Raw genomic sequence first — 19,132 nt, 5'->3', positions numbered from 1 at the left:
AATCAGTTTCGTAGCTACATGAACACGGCTAGATGTTACATAAAATATTTAAAATACAGATCGATGTTTTAAATATTTTGGAGCATATATTTATTTTACACTGGCGACCTGTCCAGGGTGTCCCCCGCCTTTCGCCCAATGTTAGCTGGGATAGGCTCCAGCCCCCCGTGACCCTGTACACAGGATAAGCGGTTGACGATGGATGGATGGATGGATATTTATTTTACATTACATATAATGTGTTAGTACCCTGTACTGAATGTAATGGGCCAGATGCATTTTAACACACACATACACACATAAAGGAACTAAGTACATACCAAGAAGGGGGAAGGGGCACTGTGCTCTGATGTGTCATAGTAAGTGACTTGCACAGGTAAGGTGGCATGTTGTGGGCAATAGGAGCCACTAGCCCCGATCTCTGCAGTGAAGCCCTCTATCCGCCCAGATGGAGAGAAGCGACCCTTTAGAATTGATTCCTAAAGACACATGTACACCCAAAAACTAATTAGAAATGCATTAAAACAATAGTCACTGCCGAAAACTCCTGAACAGGTTTTTAATTATTTTAGGTTTAAATGGCAAAAATAAAAAGTATGCAAAAACGGGTGCCATTTGTTAATGTATATAAATTATTGTATTTGTACTTTGCCCAGATTTGTGTGTACCTCAAAATTGCCAAGAAGAGGTCTGCTAATGGATGATAAAGAGGAGACTGAACCACAGGAGCGACTGGTCTCTGTTCTGCGTCCACTGCGCAGCTGTCGACTATATAAAAAAAATAATATGCATTTGAAAAACAAAACCCATTAAAGCTGTCTATGTTTATGTTTGTTTGTTTTATTTAAACATTAGGAAAATTTCGCTAAGAAAAATGCATAAATATTGAGTAAACCAATGTAATTTTTTGCTTGTTTTGAGAGAGTGAAAAAAAAGTAACTTACATTTTGAGACGGCTGCCAGCTTTGAGCCTTCTCCCTGCACGTGAACAGTCTGTAGCAGTCTGAAAAGAAAGTTTGAAAAATATATTACAATGATCTAAGGAATTACAAGAACTTCATCAATATGCCGTTAAAATAAAACTGGACTTACATCAGAAAATAACATACTAAAGTACTAGCTGGAGTCTAATTTATGATCACATAAAAACAAGCTGCATATAAATGTTTAAACTAGATTTGCTTTTCCTTAACAGAAAATACTGAGTTTGTAAATCAGAAAAGTATTAAACTTTAAGGTAAAATGATCCAGAAAAGGCGAAGCCCATTATGACATCAGCCATTGTGTCATTAGATTTTAAATGAAACATTCTAGTCAATGTCAATGAGAGATTTTCTAACTTTCCATTTCTCAGTAAGTACCAAATGTAAAAATTTAAATAGATAGCACACCCAAGACTAAATATATCTCCAAAAAGTTTGGATGGAGACAATTTTACTGAAATCACTTTTGTAAATTATTTCACTCTTTTTTTTTTTTAAGGATGAATAAAGCAATGACTTTAGTCAAAAACATTTAAAGATGAATACTTACAGATGGTGAAGTTGCTGCAATTTCACATACACTACAGTAGTCCATGGTATCATTCTGATTACCTTGGCTATCTTTATGTCAGCTAGGCCTAACTATAGTCGGTGTATCAAACGTGTACATTTTCACCTAGTCTTTGGCTTTATTTCCGTCCATTTATCTCTGTTTCTCTATTCAAAACCCCTTTTCACTCTTTTCTCATTCCCCTTGTCTCTCTGTTGTCCTGTTTCAATGATCATTTTCAGTCCTTCACTTTCTCTATTATTCCTCCTTTCTTGGCCTCTCTTCAGTCCTGAGCTCAAGCCTCAAGCACTGACCCTGTCATGATAAAAGTAGTAGTTTATGAGCTTCTGTAGCCTGCGTAAGCCCTCTCACCCAAAAGTAATTCTGGAACTGAATTTAGCCAGAACAACCTGTATGTGTGAGGTCAGGTGAGGTAGGTCTCACCTTTTGAACAATGGCTCTCTCAATGGCATTTGTTCTGGAGTCCAAATGCTTATTCTAGTGCAATGGAAAATGAATTTTACTAAAATATCTCTTCTCTTCTTCCTCATTATATGTCTGTACTCCATTCACTATCTTTTATTCATAACTGAACCTGTCAGTAATTGGGTGGCGGTTTATTCCTGCCCCCTTAACACTAACCCTATTAAACCTTTCCCCTTAAAACATTTGTTCACCCAAAAATGTATATTGTGTTATCTTTTACTCACCTTCATGTCATTCCAAGGCATTATGACTTTCTTTCTACCTCAGTCTGAACACAAAAAACTATGTAGTCCATTTGACTTGTACGCTATATTTCAAGTCTTCTCCAACCCATAACAAATTCGCTATTCGTTAAAAAATTCTCACAATTGTAATTCTCAAATCCCCCATAAATGGCCCATCTAAACTTATCATGCAAGGTTTCGCATCACTGTTGTGAAACCTCACTGGTTCCCTCATGCCTCGTCATTGACATCATGCCTTGATGCAACAAATGAGATTCGAGAGCTAAGATGAAGGGAAAGATTTTCAGTGAATAACTGAATTTCTGAATTTTCCATACGCAAAGCTGTCATAAGACTTGAAATATAGTGTACTATAGAATAGACTTTTATCATGCTTTTTTCCATTATGGAAAAGAGCACAGGACATTCTGCAGTATTTATTATTTTGTGTTCCAAAAAATAAAAGTCAAACATTTCCCTTTAAACTAATCTGTACCTTTCCATTCCTAATGTGAATACATTTTACATTTATCAGTAGAGTTTCAGTTTAGTATCAACATTATTTGCTTCCCACCTTGGTGTGCTCTCTTGCTGATGGTAGTAGATGGTTCCAGAAGGGTGCGCCCTTGGCGTCAGTGCTGCGACAGGATGCTAATCCAAGCCCTGGTGCCAACAGTGCCAGTCGGCTGCGTTTTGAGGTGGATGGGCCCTCATCTTCTGAGCAGGATTCTCCTGTATCGCTGGAGGAGAGAAGTCTCTTTTTTACTGGGCAAGAACTGGATGACCCTGTTAGACTATTTGCTTCCACTGGAGTTTTCTCAAGAGAGCTCAGTCCGTTGGAGGAGGCAGTCTTGGTTTCTGACGGTGGAGGAGAGTATTCAAAATTGGTCCCCCACTCGAGAGCTTCAGCTGGTGTTGAAAACGGGACAGGTGCCCAACTGACCTCCGTGGTGCACAAAGTTCCCTTGACCTCCAGAGAGAGATTACAGTTATTACGGCCCTCATCCCGTGGCCCTTCGATGGAACCAGCTGGGAGTTTCCCAGCTGTGGAGGTCTCGGCCCTTGGAGTGAGGGTGGGTGGGCTCCCCTCACAGTGGCCCCAGGCAGAGTGAGTCCCCAGGGGGTCCACCATAGGGGGAGATTTTGGGGAGAGTGGGGCAAATGCATCAGGGATGGGCCTGTCATGGTTGTGCTGGGCCGGTCGGCGACCAGGAATGGGAGGGTGTGAAGGGGAAAGGGGGGGTGACCTAGGGATTTCTGAGTCTCTGTGCTCAAGGATTGAGCTAGAAAAAAATGGTTCCACCCCAGATCCACAAAGCACCTCCCCATCGAACTCATCATCATCATCATCCGCCTCCTCTTGAAAAAGACGCTTGTGTGCAACAGGGACCAGTGGTCCCTCCAGGCCACGCTTCATACCTACTCTGATAGGTCGTGGTGTATCTTGATTTTCCCCAAAACCACCTCTCTGGGAGAGGATGGATAGTTGGTAGACTTTCTGCAGCCTGATCTCTTCTTCTCCAAAAGGCCTGGAAACTACTCGCCTTAGAGCTGGTTCAGGGCTCTCGTTCTGAGTACTAGGCATCTGTAAATCTCCATCCTGGGCTGGAAGCTCAATGGCTGGCTCTTTACGAGCCAGTTCTACATGGATGTGACGCATAGTGACTTGAAATGGTTGATTGTTTTAGGGGAAGTTGTGCTGTGTTAAGTAATACAAACAAAAGCTCTAGAGAGTTCTAGAATGTCTGAACAAGTGCAACAAAGCTTTAAAATTGAAAATAAGCTTCCCGTCTCATAGATGCAAAGCTCTATATTCCAGGGGTCAGTTGTGAAGTCAGCACAAGCCGATTTCCATTGTGCAGACTGCTTCTGAAGAAAAACGAACAGGTGTAAGCAAATTGATATTTACAAATGATTGAGACTACAGTAGTTAGTAGAACAGCCATTTTCCTAACTTACATGCCTGTTGGTGCCTGGAGCTTGGCCATAGGCCCTGCCACATCCACTCCTGAAGCTTTTGAATTGTGTTGACCCTTAAACCCTAACCTTAGCCCCTGAGATTGGCCATCTCCAGCACTGCCCCTCCGATGCAAAAACTGCATTCCCAGACACACAGGCAGCGAACAGGGGCCTGACAAATGGGAGAGAAAATGTAAAAAACTATTAAGAGACTTTGACACACTATTTGTCATTAAACTCAATAAACTAAACTTTAAACAAAATGAACACATGATGTATCCACTATTTCACACACAGCTTTAAACACACAACTGATACTCTACACCAGGGGTCAGCACCATTTTGACATGGCGTGTCATTTTATATTTTACTGGTCAATGCTTTATGTAATCCCAAATAAGCACTTTACAGATATAAATACATAAATACATAATCTTAACATCAGCTGTGAATACGGAATGTGAGGGAATTCACAAAATGTTGCGCAAGATGTGCAATACCGCTATGAAATTCATTAAGTGGGGCTTTTCCTCCCATTTTCTACACATTGGCAATAGCTGCTGCTAAGACAGAAAAGATTGGAGGACAGTGCTAGGAGAGTGCACCGATCATGACTGTGCCTTGGCACGTCCAGTATATTTTGTGTTTGCGCATCTCTGCGAGCTATACTCGCGCTGTATCATTGGTTAGAAGACTTTGTTCGCTCAGAGTAATTTTTGTGCTCTCTCACGTATTGTTTGCTTGCACTAAGGTTATAAATGCAGCACTGGACTGATCGGGCAAGTGACAGTTCTAGCAACTGGACCAAATCTCTCTCACACTGGCCCCAGGCCATCGGGCAGTCCTTATTGTTGAGCGCTGATTACTGATCACAAAATTTTGTGGAATCTTTAATATTCCTTATATTATGTCATACATTTTTCAAAATCATACAGAGGGCATGCAAGCAACAGCAAGAGAGAAGCAGTCTAATTTATTTGTCGGAAGATTTTCGCAAATGCATTCCAATCTACATCTTGATGTAATCATTCCTCATGATCACGCAGCATGTTTTCATCAGCTGAATGGGAGTCTAAACACTATGAAAGTGTGACGAGACTCATGCTGCATGTGCAGCCATTCGAGCATCACAAGCCGATCAACTATTTAGCCCTTTCGGTGAATCGCACCTGCAAAATACAAAAACTTTATTTCCAGGTTTAATTTATATTTTGAATAGACTCAGATTATTTTAATCCCACAATGCGGGTTTATGTTTTCTCTTTTAATAGTTTAATGTAATTTTGAGTGCGGCCATGGTTTAAGGAGGGGTACCTGTATGCTGGGTTGAAAATCTCAAGGATTAATAGTGGTGTTTTCCATATTACATCATGTGGTGTTTTGAAAGCAAAAAGAAACAAATGAAACACTGTCGGCTCGTAATGCGCGAATGGCTTGCATGCGCTGCAAGTGTCTGTTGGGTATACTGTAGTCTCGTCTACTTTTTGTTCAGTCTCCCATTCAGCTCATGAAAACACGCAAAGTGATCATAAGGAAGGATTAACACAAGATGTACATTGGCGACCAAAAATTTGGAATAATGTGCAGATTTTGCTGTTTCGGAAGGAAATTGGAACTTTAATTCACCAAAGTGGCATTCATCAGATCACAAAGTATAGTCAGGACATTACTGATGTAGAACACAGCACGATCACTATTTGAGAAAAGTCATTTTTTTATAAAAGCCAGACAGGCCCCATTTCCAGCAGCCATCTCTAAACCACCTTATCCTTAAAAAATCATGTAAAATTGCTAATTTGGTACTAGAAAATCACTTGCCATTATATCAAACATAGTTAAAACCTATTTGGTTTGTTAAATTAAGCTTAACATTGTCTTTGTGTTTGTTTTTGAGTTGCCACAGTATGCAATAGACTGGCATGTCTTAAGGTCAATATTAGGTCAAAAATGGCAAAAAACAAACAAACAAACAAACAGCTTTCTCTAGAAACTCATCAGTCAATCATTGTTTTGAGGAATGAAGGCTATACAATTTTGAATCTTGAAATTGTAAAAAAACAAAAACAAAACTGAAGATTTCATACAAAGGTGTACAGTCTTCAAAAAACAAAGGTCAACTGCCTCTAACAAGGACAGAAAGAGATGTGGAAGGTCAGATGTACAACTAAACAAGAGGTAAGTACATCAGAGTCTCTCGTTTGAGAAATAGATGCCTCACATCTCCTCAGCTGAAAACTTCATTGAATTCTACCCGGTCAACACCAGTTTGATGTGCAACAGTAAAGAGAAGACTCAGGGTGCAGGCCTTATGGTAAGAATTGCAAAGAAAAAGCCATCTTTGAAACAGCAAAACAAAAAGCAAAGGTTAGAGTGGGCAAAGAAACAGACATCAAACAACAGATAATTGGAAAAGAGTGTTATGGATCTTAACCCCATTGTGGGATCAGCTAGAATGTAAGGTGCGTGAGAAGTGCACAACAAGACAGCCACATCTATGGCAAGTGCTACAGGAAGTGTGGGGTGAAATGTCACCTGAGTTTTTGGATAAACTGACAGCTAGAATGCCAAGGATCTGCAAAGCTGTCATTGCTGCACGTGGAGTCAGTTGTGATCAGTCAGTTGTCAGTTGTTTTTTTTGATGAGAATTCTTTTGAAGTAGTTTAAGAACTTCTGAAATGTTTTTTTCATATTGTAATAGTAATTTTTCACATTATTAATGTCCTGACTATACATTGTGATCAGTTGAATGCCACTTTGGTGAATAAAAGTACAAATTTCTTTCCTCAAGAGCAAAATCTGTACATTATTCCAAACTTTTGGCCGCCAGTGTAGATTGGAATGCAGGTGCGGAATTTATATAAATAAAATAATCTACTCCTCTCTTGCCATTGCTGGCGTGCCAGTGATTACCCATTCGCATGCCAATGCTGGCACACGTGCTATAGATTGCCGACCCCTGCTCTACACTGATGGAGTTTTCTGAAATCCAACAGAAGATGTAACCCTATTCAAGAGTTAAACAATTTAAATAATGAATATAATGAATTAAACATGCAATATAGTGAGGTCACATGACACTGTTGAAATATACTACTGTTTTAAATGTTTACCATTGGATATTGCATACATTTCAAATACTATTTAAAAAAAAGAAATTACAAGCAGTATACAGTTCACACTGTGCAGTATGCAGTGAGCAGTATGTTCCCCTATGGAACATAGCCCTAGCTACCGGTTACCACAGTGCATGCTTTTAGTTTACTTACCAAGGGCGGAGCATCAGTGAGGTAGGAGGGGCCTTACAGAAAGTGCAAATGAATAGGTAAAATCCCTTCTACAACTCCACCCAGATAAGTCCAGTGGCCAATCACGGCTCCCCTTGGCTCCTGAAAGGAGTGAACTGCTCAGTGGCTGCATTCTGAGCCAGGCATTCCAGAGACACAACCTATCAGAGAACAGTGTTTTTTTAATATACAACAAATAATTCAAATCAAATCAATGTCCATTACTGCAAATTAAATACTAGTTCAACTGCACATAATTAGAATCAGTCATTCTAAACTGATTTAAAGTAATCTGGTAAATTGCTGTCACATTTACATTTACATTTAATCATTCAGCAGATGCTTTTATCCAAAACAACTTACAGATGAGGAACAAAACAAGCATTTTTTCATACAAAACTCAATATCTAAATTATCATACTGCCAGGTTCCCAGAGTAGCTAGAGTAGCATAGAAGCTAGCACAGAAGAATGAGACAGACAAGGACATTTTTTTTTATTTATTTATTTAATAATTAAATGAAATAGTAAGCACTGTCAAAACTGAAGTGATAAGGTATTGCTTCATATCAATGCTCACATTGATTTGATTTTGATTTGACTGATTGATTTAATCAAGAACCATCAACAGGTTATACCAGTTAATAAAACAAACAGGTGGTCAATAATTGCACAAATAGGGAACAGAGACCAAGAGTAATCATATGACTGACTACACTTCTTTGTGGAATCAGTCAAGCCATCTGATTAGGACACATGTCTGAACAGACTGTATACTGCATGGCTCTGACTGGCTCTCTGTCTGTATAGTTCAGGCCTGTTTGGGATCAGGCCGCTAGACAACAAACTGAAACACACAACAGAGCCTTTGTATCGTCTTAATTCAGAGAATGAGCTTTCAGGCTCATTAATGACAAAAACAGGAGACATAAATAATGGCTTTTGGAAAAATGTGAATCAAGTGAGCATTCTTATAATCTAGAGCAGCTTTTATTAATCCTAGCATCTTTTTGTCCTGTTATCGTTGACATATAAATCATCTGAAATGGTTAGAGGAGCTCCAAGAAAGCAAAACCGATTTGGGAAGTGAGCTGTAAGCTTTTTAAATTAGCTATCTTAAGAATACACACATCCACTGGGGAAAGAGACTGGCAAATCCTCTAAATTATAAAATCACAATCTGCTTGTCAGTTAAAGGCACTGTAAGCATCGTCTCAGTTGTCATGAATGCCACAAGAGAGAAAGAGCAATCTTGCTCTGGGAATGAAGTGGTTGATACCTTGTCCATGTACCATGAAGTCTATGGTATATCTCCACCACCTAATGAAACTCAAATGTATGACCCTGTAAAGCAAATAAGCATATGCCTGCAGAAAATATGCCATGAAAAGATTGAAATTTGATCTGGCCTTTCTAAGAGATGCATTTGTATTACACAGCTTGAAATTATTCAGTGGCCTCCTAAGGTAGGGGCTTATTTTAGTTTGGTGGCAATACAAACTTAGGAGTCTTTGAGCTTCCAACCACAGAGTAAGAGATAAAAAGAAAGAAAGAAAGAAAGAGAGAGAGAGGCAATGTTCGGAATGGAATACTAACATACTCTGCTTACTACATACTGAGCAGTATACACTGTTTATTACACGGCTCTTTGAAATACTCGATTCTGATTGGTCAGTGGCATCAACTAGCGGTCTGATATGTCTGAGTAACAACCGAACATCCGGGAATTAAGACATATTAGACCAGTCATCCGGTATTCTGAGTCATCTTTCCTACTTCTGAGATCACTGTGTGAATTCTACAAGTAAGCTAATAAAATAATTTCAACTCAAATCAATGTTTCAATGTCCATTTGTTTATTTATTTGGCAAGTAGTCTTGTATTAAGCTGGATATTGAGTAGTCCGACGGTTATTACAGAACGGTTGGAAACACCAACAGAACGGATATGCAAATCAACTGTTCAGTGATTTATTTCTTCTCACATAATTACATAATTTCAAAACAAATCAGTATTTTATGTCCATTTATTTATTTGCGTTGTAGCCGTTTAATAAGTGGGATAACATCCAGTCATCCATACATGAGCGTACATGCCAATTCAGACTGTCTGATCAGCTTTTTATATGCTATGGAGGACGAACGAATGTCCATCTCCAAGCAAAGATTTTCTCACTGGATTGCCGATGCAATTGCCCTGGCTTATGAGTTGCAGGGTAAGACTTGCCCAATTGGTGTTAAAGCACACTCAACTAGAGGTATGGCCTCCTCATGGGCATGGATGAATGTTGTGTTCTTACAAGACATATGTTTGCAGCAGGATGTTCCTCTCAAAAGACATTGGCAAGGTTTTACAACCTAGACGTAACGTCTCTCTCTTTACAAGTCCTCTGTTTAGAGCGCCTGATATTCATTGGCCAAATATATATACTTATGCTCCTCCCTTTAAGGATGAGCTCCCCATGTATTATACAACTGCCTGCATTCAGGCCGTTGTAATTTACCATAAGTCACAAGCACTTACATTATAAATAAACATACCTTCACAAACCCAGGCGGGAAGGGATAATTCTTACTATATGACAATAGTTCATATATTCATTCTCCTGGCCCCACAAGAGGGTCACTCACTGCGGCATTCTCATGTCGGTTGCCGTCCCATGAGCATGGTGTCATGCTTCCTTTCTGGGAGGTTATGTCGTGTAGTGCGCCGTTATGGGATTCTGTTCCCCGTATGCATTATTAAACGCAATTTCAAGTGTACGGAGTCATAAGGGAACGTCTCGGTTACGTACGTAACCTCGGTTACTTAAGATGAAGGGAACGAGACATTGCAAAACTTTAGAATATTGGCATTATTGTAGAGAGGTTTCAACTAAGTTATGTAAAAAGCACTCCCCATGTGTGTTTATAAATGCAATGTCTCGTTACCTTCATCTCAGGAAACTGAGGTTATGTACGTAATCGAGAACTTATCTTTCACTGTTTCTTTTCATCAGGATGTGGTTTTTGCAATAAGATCATAGTAACCAAAGGTCAAATTAAAACCCTGATAACATGGACTGTAACCATAAAAACAATTATGCCAGTTTTCATAAGAAAACACTTAAATTAAATTCCCTCATTACCCCGATATATTGATTCATGGTAAATATTTTTTTAATATCTGTGATGTGTGGATTGAAAGCCTTAGCTACAAATTATGTCTGTTCATGTTACAGATTTCTCCTTTATTCCTTTTTCAGAATTTAGAATGTTAGGGCCATTTAATTCGATTTTGATTATAGGTTTTTCATAGAGGTTTTGAGCAAATAATCAATGCCAAATCCACGACCCAGAATGCGCTTCTCGCAGCACTGTTTATGATGATCTGTATGGCTGAGCACTTGTGTGACTGGTCCACAAGAACAAATGATAGCGCACAATCAGAGTGCCGGGCAACTTTGTAGATGCACCAGTGCAACCTCTTGCATAGTTTAATCGTTAAGAAAAAATGGTCTGGAGACCTGTCTGTCCAGAATTCTACACCAATTCTATTTTTATAGGTTTGAGGGTTTGAGGAGTTGAATTATTTTATTTTTTCATATTAATCTACAATCTATACCCCATAATGAAAAAGCAAAAATTAGATTTTTGATAACTTTGCAAATTTATTAGAAAGAAAAATCTGAAAGATCACACTGACATAAGAATTCACACCCTTAAATCAGTACTTACAGTTGAAGTCAGAAGTTCACATACACCTTAGACCTATTTATTTAAACTCAGTTTTCCACAATTCCTGACATTTAATCATAGAAAACATTCCCTGTCTTAGGTTAGTTAGGATCACTAATTTATATTAAGAATGTGAAATGTCAGAATAATAGTTGAGAAATTTATTTATTTCAGCTTTTATATCTTTCATCAGATTCCCACTGGGTCAGAAGTTTACATACATTTGTTTTGTTCTTAGCATTGCCTTTAAATTGTTAAACTTGGGTCAAACTTTTTAAGCTTCTTACAAGTCAAGTCAAGTGACTTTTAATGACATTTCAACCATATACAGCTAGTACGGTACACAGTGAAATGAAACAATGTTCCTCTAGGACCATGGTGCTACATAAAACAAACACAGAACCACATGAGACTACACAGAACTAAATAAGACCTACACATTCCTACATAAAGTGCACATGCAATCATGTGCAAACAGTACAAGACAGTACAATAATTGCTAAAACAGGACAATAGGCACAGTAAGAGACAGTGGAGCACAGACCAGTACACAGTTCTAGTGTGAAAGTGTCCAATAAAACAGGTAGTGCAAAACGATATTAGAATATATTAGAAATGTTGTGAATGTAAACATAACATACTATGACATAATATTGCACAGATAAGCTTATACCATAAGTTGCTGGAATTTTGGCCCATTCCTCCAGACAGAACTGGTGTAAATTAGTCAGTTTTGTACATAACAACTGGTCATTAAGGCCAAAACGTTCCATTTGTGTTTCATTAGACCAAAGGAAATTTCTAGATATTTGTCCCCATGTGCACTTGAAACAGTAGTCTGGCTTTTTTATGGTGGTTTTGGAGCATTGGCTTCTTCCTTGCTGAGCAGCCTTTCAGGTTATGCCGATATAGGACTAGTTATAATGTGGACATAGATACTTGTCTACCTTTTTCCTCCAGCATCTTTACAAGGTCCATTGCTGTTGTTCTGGGTTTTGCATTGATTTGCAGTTTTCGCACCAAACTACGTTCATCTCTAGAGCGGTATGATGGCTGTGTGGTCTCATGGTGTTAATACTTTAACATTTATTTTTACTATTGTTTGTATTTTGATTCCATTTGTATTATAAACACTCTAAAGTTGCCTAAATAAACTATTATGTTTAGAAATGCTATGTTGAAAAAAATAGCACTATTAAGCACTGAAAAATAACTAAAATATTTTATAGGGGGCTAATAATTTAGTCTTGAACTGTAAATGATGATGATGAAAAGTGCATTTGAACAGCTTTTTTCTTATGATGCATTACATTCATACGAGCAGACAGAGAATTAAGTTTTAAGTAAGTTTGGAGCAGAAGAAATAGAAATAAAACTTGTGTAAATTGTCAGTTTTAAGCCATTTTACATGTACATGTTTCCAGGCATGATTATATTTTTTCATCGAGAAAATTCACATTGGATCATTGGATTCTTTTTTCAAGTAAGACCTTTGATATTTGGGCAAAAATCATATTCTTGATAATTTTTGTATTGTTTTTTCTGTAAAAATATCTAAGAATCTTGTGAACAAGATCAATTTGAGTTATCTTGTTTTAGAAACAACACAGCATATAATATTTAGGTTTTTCAGAGAATTGTTTAACGTGTATTTTGTCTTACTGTACTGTCAGTTTTTATAGTCAAAACAAGTGCTGAAGAACTAATCCAAAGTATTTAGAATACATTACTGACCTTGAGTAATCTAACAGAATACTGTACAAATGAAATTTTACAGCACGTGTTCTGTAATCTGAAGTGGAATACATTTCAAAAGTAACCCTCCCAACCCTGTCCACAGGTGCTCCTCCAATTCAGTATACCTCCTATCAGAAGATAATTGGCTGATTGACATAACTGTTGGAATTTTGCAAGCTGCTTAAAGAATGTGTACATTTCTGATCCACTGGAATTGTGATATAGTCAATTAAAAGTGAAATAATCTGTCTGTAAAAAATTGTTGGAAAATGACTCGTGTCATGCACAAAGTAGATGTCCTAAACGATTTGCCAAAACTATAGTTTGCTAATATTAAATCCGTGGAGTGATTAATAAATTAGTTTTAATGACTTCAACCAGTGTATGTAAACTTCTGATTCAACTGTAGTTGAAGCCTGTTTGGCAGCGATTACATCCTCAAGTCTTTTTGGGTATGATGCGACAAGCAAGGATTTGGATATTTTCTGCCATTCTTCCCTGCAGATCCTCTCAAGCTCTGTCAGGTTGTATGGGGATCGTCAATGGACAGATATTTTCAGGTCTCGCCAGAGATGTTTGATTGGGTTCAAGTCTGGGCTCTGGCTGGGCCACTCAAGGACATTCACAGATTTGTCCCTAAATCACGCTTACGTTGTTGTCTTGGTTGTGTGCTTAGGATCATTGTCCTTTGGAAGGTGAACCTTTAGCCCAGTCTGAGGTCCTGAGCACTATGGACCAGGTTTTCATTAAGGATATCTCTGTATTTTGCTTTGTTCAGCTTTCCTTCAACCCTGAGCAGTCCCCCAGTCCCTGTTACTGAAAAAACCACCACAGCATGATGCTACCACCACCATGCTTCACCATTGGGATGGTATTGCACAGGTTTGATGCTTGGAATTGAGGCCAGACAGTTCAATCTTTGTGTCGTCAGACTAGAGAATCTTGTTTCTCACGGTCTAAAAGTCCTATAGTTGTTTTTTGTGTTTCTTGCACTGAGGAGAGTCTGCCGTCTTTCTGCAAGTTTCTCCCATCTCCACACATGATCTCTGGAGTTCAACCAGAGTGACTATTGGGTTCTTGGTCACCTCTCTTACCAAGACTCTTCTCCCCCAATTGCTCAGTTTGGCCAGACGACCAGATCTAGCAGGAGTCCTGGTTGTTCCAAACTTCTTCCATTTAAGAATTATGGAGGCCACTGTACTCTTGTGAAACTTCAATGCAGCCAAACATTTTTTGTAGCCTTTCCCAGATCAGTGACTCGATACAATCCTGTCTCTGAGCTCTGCAGGTAGTTCTTTTGACTTCATGGATTGGTTTTTGGTCTGATATGCATTTTCAGCTGTGAGACCTTCTAGAGACAGGTGTATGCCTTTCCAAATCATGTCCAATCAATTTATTTTGTTACCGGTAGACTCCAATCAAAGTGTAGAAACATCTCAAAGATGATCCAGGGAAATGGGATGCACCTAAGCTAAATTTAAAGTGTCATAGCAAAGGGTCTGAATACATAAGTCAATGTGATATTTCAGATTTTTCTTCTTTTTTTTTTTTTTTAAATGTGCAAAGTTATCACAAATCTTGTTTTTGCTTTGTCATTAAGGGGTATGGAGTGTAGATTTATGTAAAAAAAAAAAAATAAACATTTATAGCATTTTAGCATAAGATTGCAACAAAATGTGGAAAAAAAATGAAGGGGTCTGAATACATTCTGAATGCACTGTATATGGGAGCTTATTATGATTTTTTACAACTTAATCACTCTGCAACACAAGAAATTTGTGCTGTAAATTCCCCAATAGTAACCGGAATTCTAGAATGTGTAGTTGCACATTTGTTTTTGATAGTTAATCAAACTTACAGTCTTATAATGAAGTGGTAGCAGATGGTTACAACGTTTCAAACATTCCAATTTCTCAGATGAAAGTTACAGGCACAAGACAAAAGCATAGATAAATTATTACAAAATTCTAACATTCAAGGGGTAGTAATCAAGGGCTAAACGATCAAAGAAATACAGTACCTCTGGGCTACAGCTTAGCACTGTTTCCATGATTGACCCAAGAGAACAAACAATGTTCTGGAATACCAACTAAACTCACTTTAATAAGTCATTCTCCCTACAAAGCCACATGACTGATGCTGTTTTTCTATTCACCTACTTATACTACACTGTTAAAGTAACTACTTTTTTTGTTATGGAAAAGTATACACTTTTGAGTTTGTAGCAAAGTAGTGTGCAAGTATTAAGACATTCATTTACTGAGCACTTTATTAGGAACACCTGTACACCTTATTCATGCAATTATCTAATCAGCCAATCATGTGGCAGCAGTGCATTGCATAAAATCATGCAGATACGGGTTCAGTTAATGTTCAAATCAACCATAAGAATGGGAACAAATATCAGTGATTTTGACCGTGGCATGATAGTTGGTGCCAGACAGGCTGGTTTGTGTATTTCTGTAACTGGTGATTGCCTGGGATTTTCACGCACAACAGTCTCTAGAGTTTACACAGAATGGCGCCCAAAACAAAAAAAATATCCAGTGAGCGACAGTTCTGTGGATGGAAATGCCTCGTTTAAGAGAGAGGTCAACGGAGAATGGCCAGACTGGTTGGAGTTGAACGGTAACTCAGATAACCACTCTGTACAATTGTAGTGAGCAGAATAACATCTCACATAGAACCTTGAGGTGGATGGGCTACAATAGAAGACCACATCGGTCACTTTATTAGGAACATAGTGTTCCTAATAAAGTGTACAGTGAGTGTATTTTCACATCTTGAAACCAGACCCCATGGTCGCATTATGTGCATCCTGTCACCGTACACTGACCTAACAATCATCCTGTTAGAGTTATTATGACGTATTCCTCATTTCATTTTTTATTCACTCATTTCATTATTTCTATTGGAGAGCAGCAGCAGCAACGTGTCATTGAAAATCTGTCACAGGTTTGGAGTGGTGGTGGCGTAGTGGGCTAAAGCACCCACTAACTGTTAACTGTTAATCAGAAGGTTGCTGTTTCGATCCCCACAGCCACCACCACTGTGTCCTTGAGCAAGGCACTTAACTCCAGGTTGCTCCGGGGGATTGTCCCTGTAATAAGTGCACTGTAAGTCGCTTTGGATAAAAGCGTCTGCCAAATGCATAAATGTAAATGTAAATGTAGGTTTTTCGTGTGGGGATTCGCTGATGCTTTACAGTATAATTCGTAGTAATGTGAAATTAATGCAAGCCAAGCTGATATCATTTATCATTCAATGTGTTGCAGATGAAATATAACAGATATAACAGTAAATAAATCTTTTTGATCAAGTTAACAATGCTATCTTATGATTTATTATGTAAATATATCTACATCCACATCTTGAATGTTAGACCAAGTCAGAAAGACAGAACTTTTCCTTTAAGATTGTTTCCAAGAAAGAAAGCTCTTAAAAAAACAAGAATATCCACAGTAAGCAATACAAATACAGTAGATGGACAAAAAAATAAAATAAAAAAATACGGATAGTATGCACATTGATTTCCTGAGGTGCTACAAAAACTATGTTACAAATAATCTGTTTTTTTATTTTAATGTTTTTTTTAAACATTAGGATACTAAAAACTGACCTCAATTAGTAACGTTTACCAGGAAAGAAGTGCAAGAGGCAACTTATTTAGCATTTTACCATGAGTTTAAAGGTGTATAACGTTTTTAATGTTAAAATACTTTCTCCCATACCAGCTCATTATGCATTGGCACAACCAATGGCATGACTATCTGTTAAGATGGCCAGTCGCAGACTGGGGGGAGTGTTCAGGTAACCTGCATTAAAAAATATATAATTATAGATGCAATTACGTAGTGGTGTAAAAAGCACACACTTCGGCTTTAAGAAAGAAGTGTTCTCACTACAAAACAATGCTTCATTCAGTCAAGCTTAGATGGAGCTAAAGGTGTCACTTCTATCACTTGATCCATGTGACATCATAAAACATGCCCATATTATAGGTACATGTATTTCAACAGGTAGGTGTAGTTACATAAACACTAGGGACAATGAACTGATTATAAGTGTGTGTGAGAGAGAGCAAGCCATTGAGAAATAACATTTCATGGGTGTCAGTATAGACAAACTATTGTACACTAGTTATGTGTACATCCCTTGAGGGTTTTGCAAAAATACCTGGCTTTTACAACATAGGAAGTTACAATGTCATTACAAACTACAGCAAGAACAAACACCTAACACTCACAAGCACAACTTTGACTAAGTGTATCGAAGCTAAAATCCTGTCAGTTGAAATATTATCTCTAGACACGACAAGGATCATGATGTCATTGATTCATTCCTGCCTTGACAGCAACGACACAAGCTAGAGAAAGAGAGAATGCTTGAGACAGCTGTTCTTTACAAACGTTTTCTGTGCAACTATGTTTTTGGCTGACGCTCATATGGGGTAGTTGACAAATAACACATACACTTTCAAAATAAAGATTTAAAGGTTAAGATCTAGATGAATAAACAGTTGAAGTCAGAAATGTACATACACCTTAGCCAAATACATTTAAACAGACATTTAATCATTGAAAACATTCCCAGTCTTAGGTCAGTTAGGATCACTAATTTATTTTAAGAATGTGAAATGTCAGAATAATAGTAGATATAATTATTTCTTTCAGCTTTTATTTCTTTCACCACATTCCCAGTGGGTCAGAAGTTTACATACACTTTGTTAGTATTTGGTAGCATTGCCTTTAAATTGTTTAACTGGGGTCAAACATTTTGGGTAGCCTTCCACAAGCTTCTCACAATAAGTTGCTGGAATTTTGGCCCATTCCTCCAGACAGAACTGGTGTAACCGTGTCAGGATTGTAGACCTCCTTGCTCGCACATGGTTTTTCAGTTCTGCCCACAAATTTGGATTGAGGTCAGGATTTTGTGATGGCCACTCCAATACCTTGACTTTGTTGTCCTTAAGCCATTTTGCCACAACTTTGGAGGTATGCTTGGGGTCATTGTCCATTTGGAAGACCATTTGTGGCCAAGCTTTAACTTCCTGACTGATGTCTTGAGATGTTGCTTCAATATATCTACATAATTCTCCTTCCTCATGATGCCATCTATTTTGTGAAGCGCACCAGTCCTTCCTACAGCAAAGCTCCACCATGACATAATGTTTCCACCCCCATGCTTCAAGGTTGGGATGGTGTTATTCAGCTTGCAAGCCTCACCCTTTTTCCTCCAAACATAATGATGCCTGTTATGGCCAAACTGTTCATTTTTTGTTTCATTGGACATTTCTCCAAAAAGTAAGATCTTTGTCCCCATGTGCACTTGCAAACTGTAGTCTGGCTTTACAAGGTCCTTTGCTGTTGCTCTGGGATCGATTTGCACTTTTTGCACCAAACTACCTTCATCTCTAGGAGAAAGAATGAGTCTCCTTCCTAAGCTGTATGATGGCTGTGTGGTCCCATAGTGTTTCTACTTGCATACTATTGTTTGTACAGATGAACGTTGTACCTTCAGGCATTTGGAAATTGCTCCAAATTATGAACCAGACTTGCGGAGGTCCACAATTTTTTTCTGATATCTTGGATGATTTCTTTCGATTTTCCCATGATGTCAAGCAAAGAGGCACAGAGTTTGAAGGTAAGCCTTAAAATACATCCATTGGTACACCTCTGATTCAGTTCACCTCCTATCAGAAGCTAATTGACTAATTGTCTAAAGGCTTCACATAATTTTCTGGAATTTTCCAAGCTGCTTAAAGCACAGTTAACTAAATTTATGTAAACTTCTGACCTAATAGAATTGTGCTATAGTCAATTAAAAGTGAAACAATCTGTCTGTAAACAATTTTTGGAAAAATGACTTGTGTTATGCACAAAGTAGATGTCTTAAAAGACTTGCCAAATCTATAGTTTGCTAATATGAAATCTGAGGTGTGGTTAAAAGAGTTTTAATGACTTCAACCCAAGTGCATTTAAACTTCTGACTTCAACTGTATACTCACGGAGCACATTATTAGGAACACTATTGTCCTATTTAAAGTGCCTGACGTGGTCTCCTGTTGTAGCTCATCCGCCTCAAGGTTTGATGTGTTGTGCATTCTGAGATGCTATTCTGCTAAATGCAATTGTACAGAGCCGTTATCTGAGTTACCGAAGCCTTTCTGTCTGATCAAACCAGTCTGGCCATTC

At 38.2% G+C, this 19,132-nt stretch overlaps 1 protein-coding gene across 3 annotated transcripts in view; it reads right to left on the bottom strand.

Annotated features, from left to right (window-relative positions):
* LOC127626831 (protein FAM214B-like) overlaps window positions 1-19,132 on the bottom strand; it is a 35,235-nt gene that overhangs the window by 2,401 nt on the left and 13,702 nt on the right. For 2 of the 3 annotated variants that reach the window (XM_052102902.1, XM_052102912.1), the window contains exons 3-8: window positions 7,469-7,647; window positions 4,203-4,374; window positions 2,818-4,112; window positions 945-1,003; window positions 669-768; window positions 321-479 (exon numbers count right to left, since the gene is read on the bottom strand). In XM_052102902.1, the coding sequence (XP_051958862.1) occupies window positions 321-479; window positions 669-768; window positions 945-1,003; window positions 2,818-3,903 (1,404 nt within the window). In that variant the 5' untranslated portion in view covers window positions 3,904-4,112; window positions 4,203-4,374; window positions 7,469-7,647. The remainder of the gene's footprint in view (window positions 1-320; window positions 480-668; window positions 769-944; window positions 1,004-2,817; window positions 4,113-4,202; window positions 4,375-7,468; window positions 7,648-19,132) is intronic. The other variant, XM_052102921.1, reaches the window with a different exon arrangement.

This window comes from Xyrauchen texanus, chromosome 3 (genome assembly GCF_025860055.1).
Source record: "Xyrauchen texanus isolate HMW12.3.18 chromosome 3, RBS_HiC_50CHRs, whole genome shotgun sequence".
NCBI classification, from domain to species: Eukaryota; Metazoa; Chordata; class Actinopteri; order Cypriniformes; family Catostomidae; genus Xyrauchen; species Xyrauchen texanus.
Note: the sequence above shows the minus strand (reverse complement) of the source record. Positions and strands in the feature narration are given on the sequence as shown.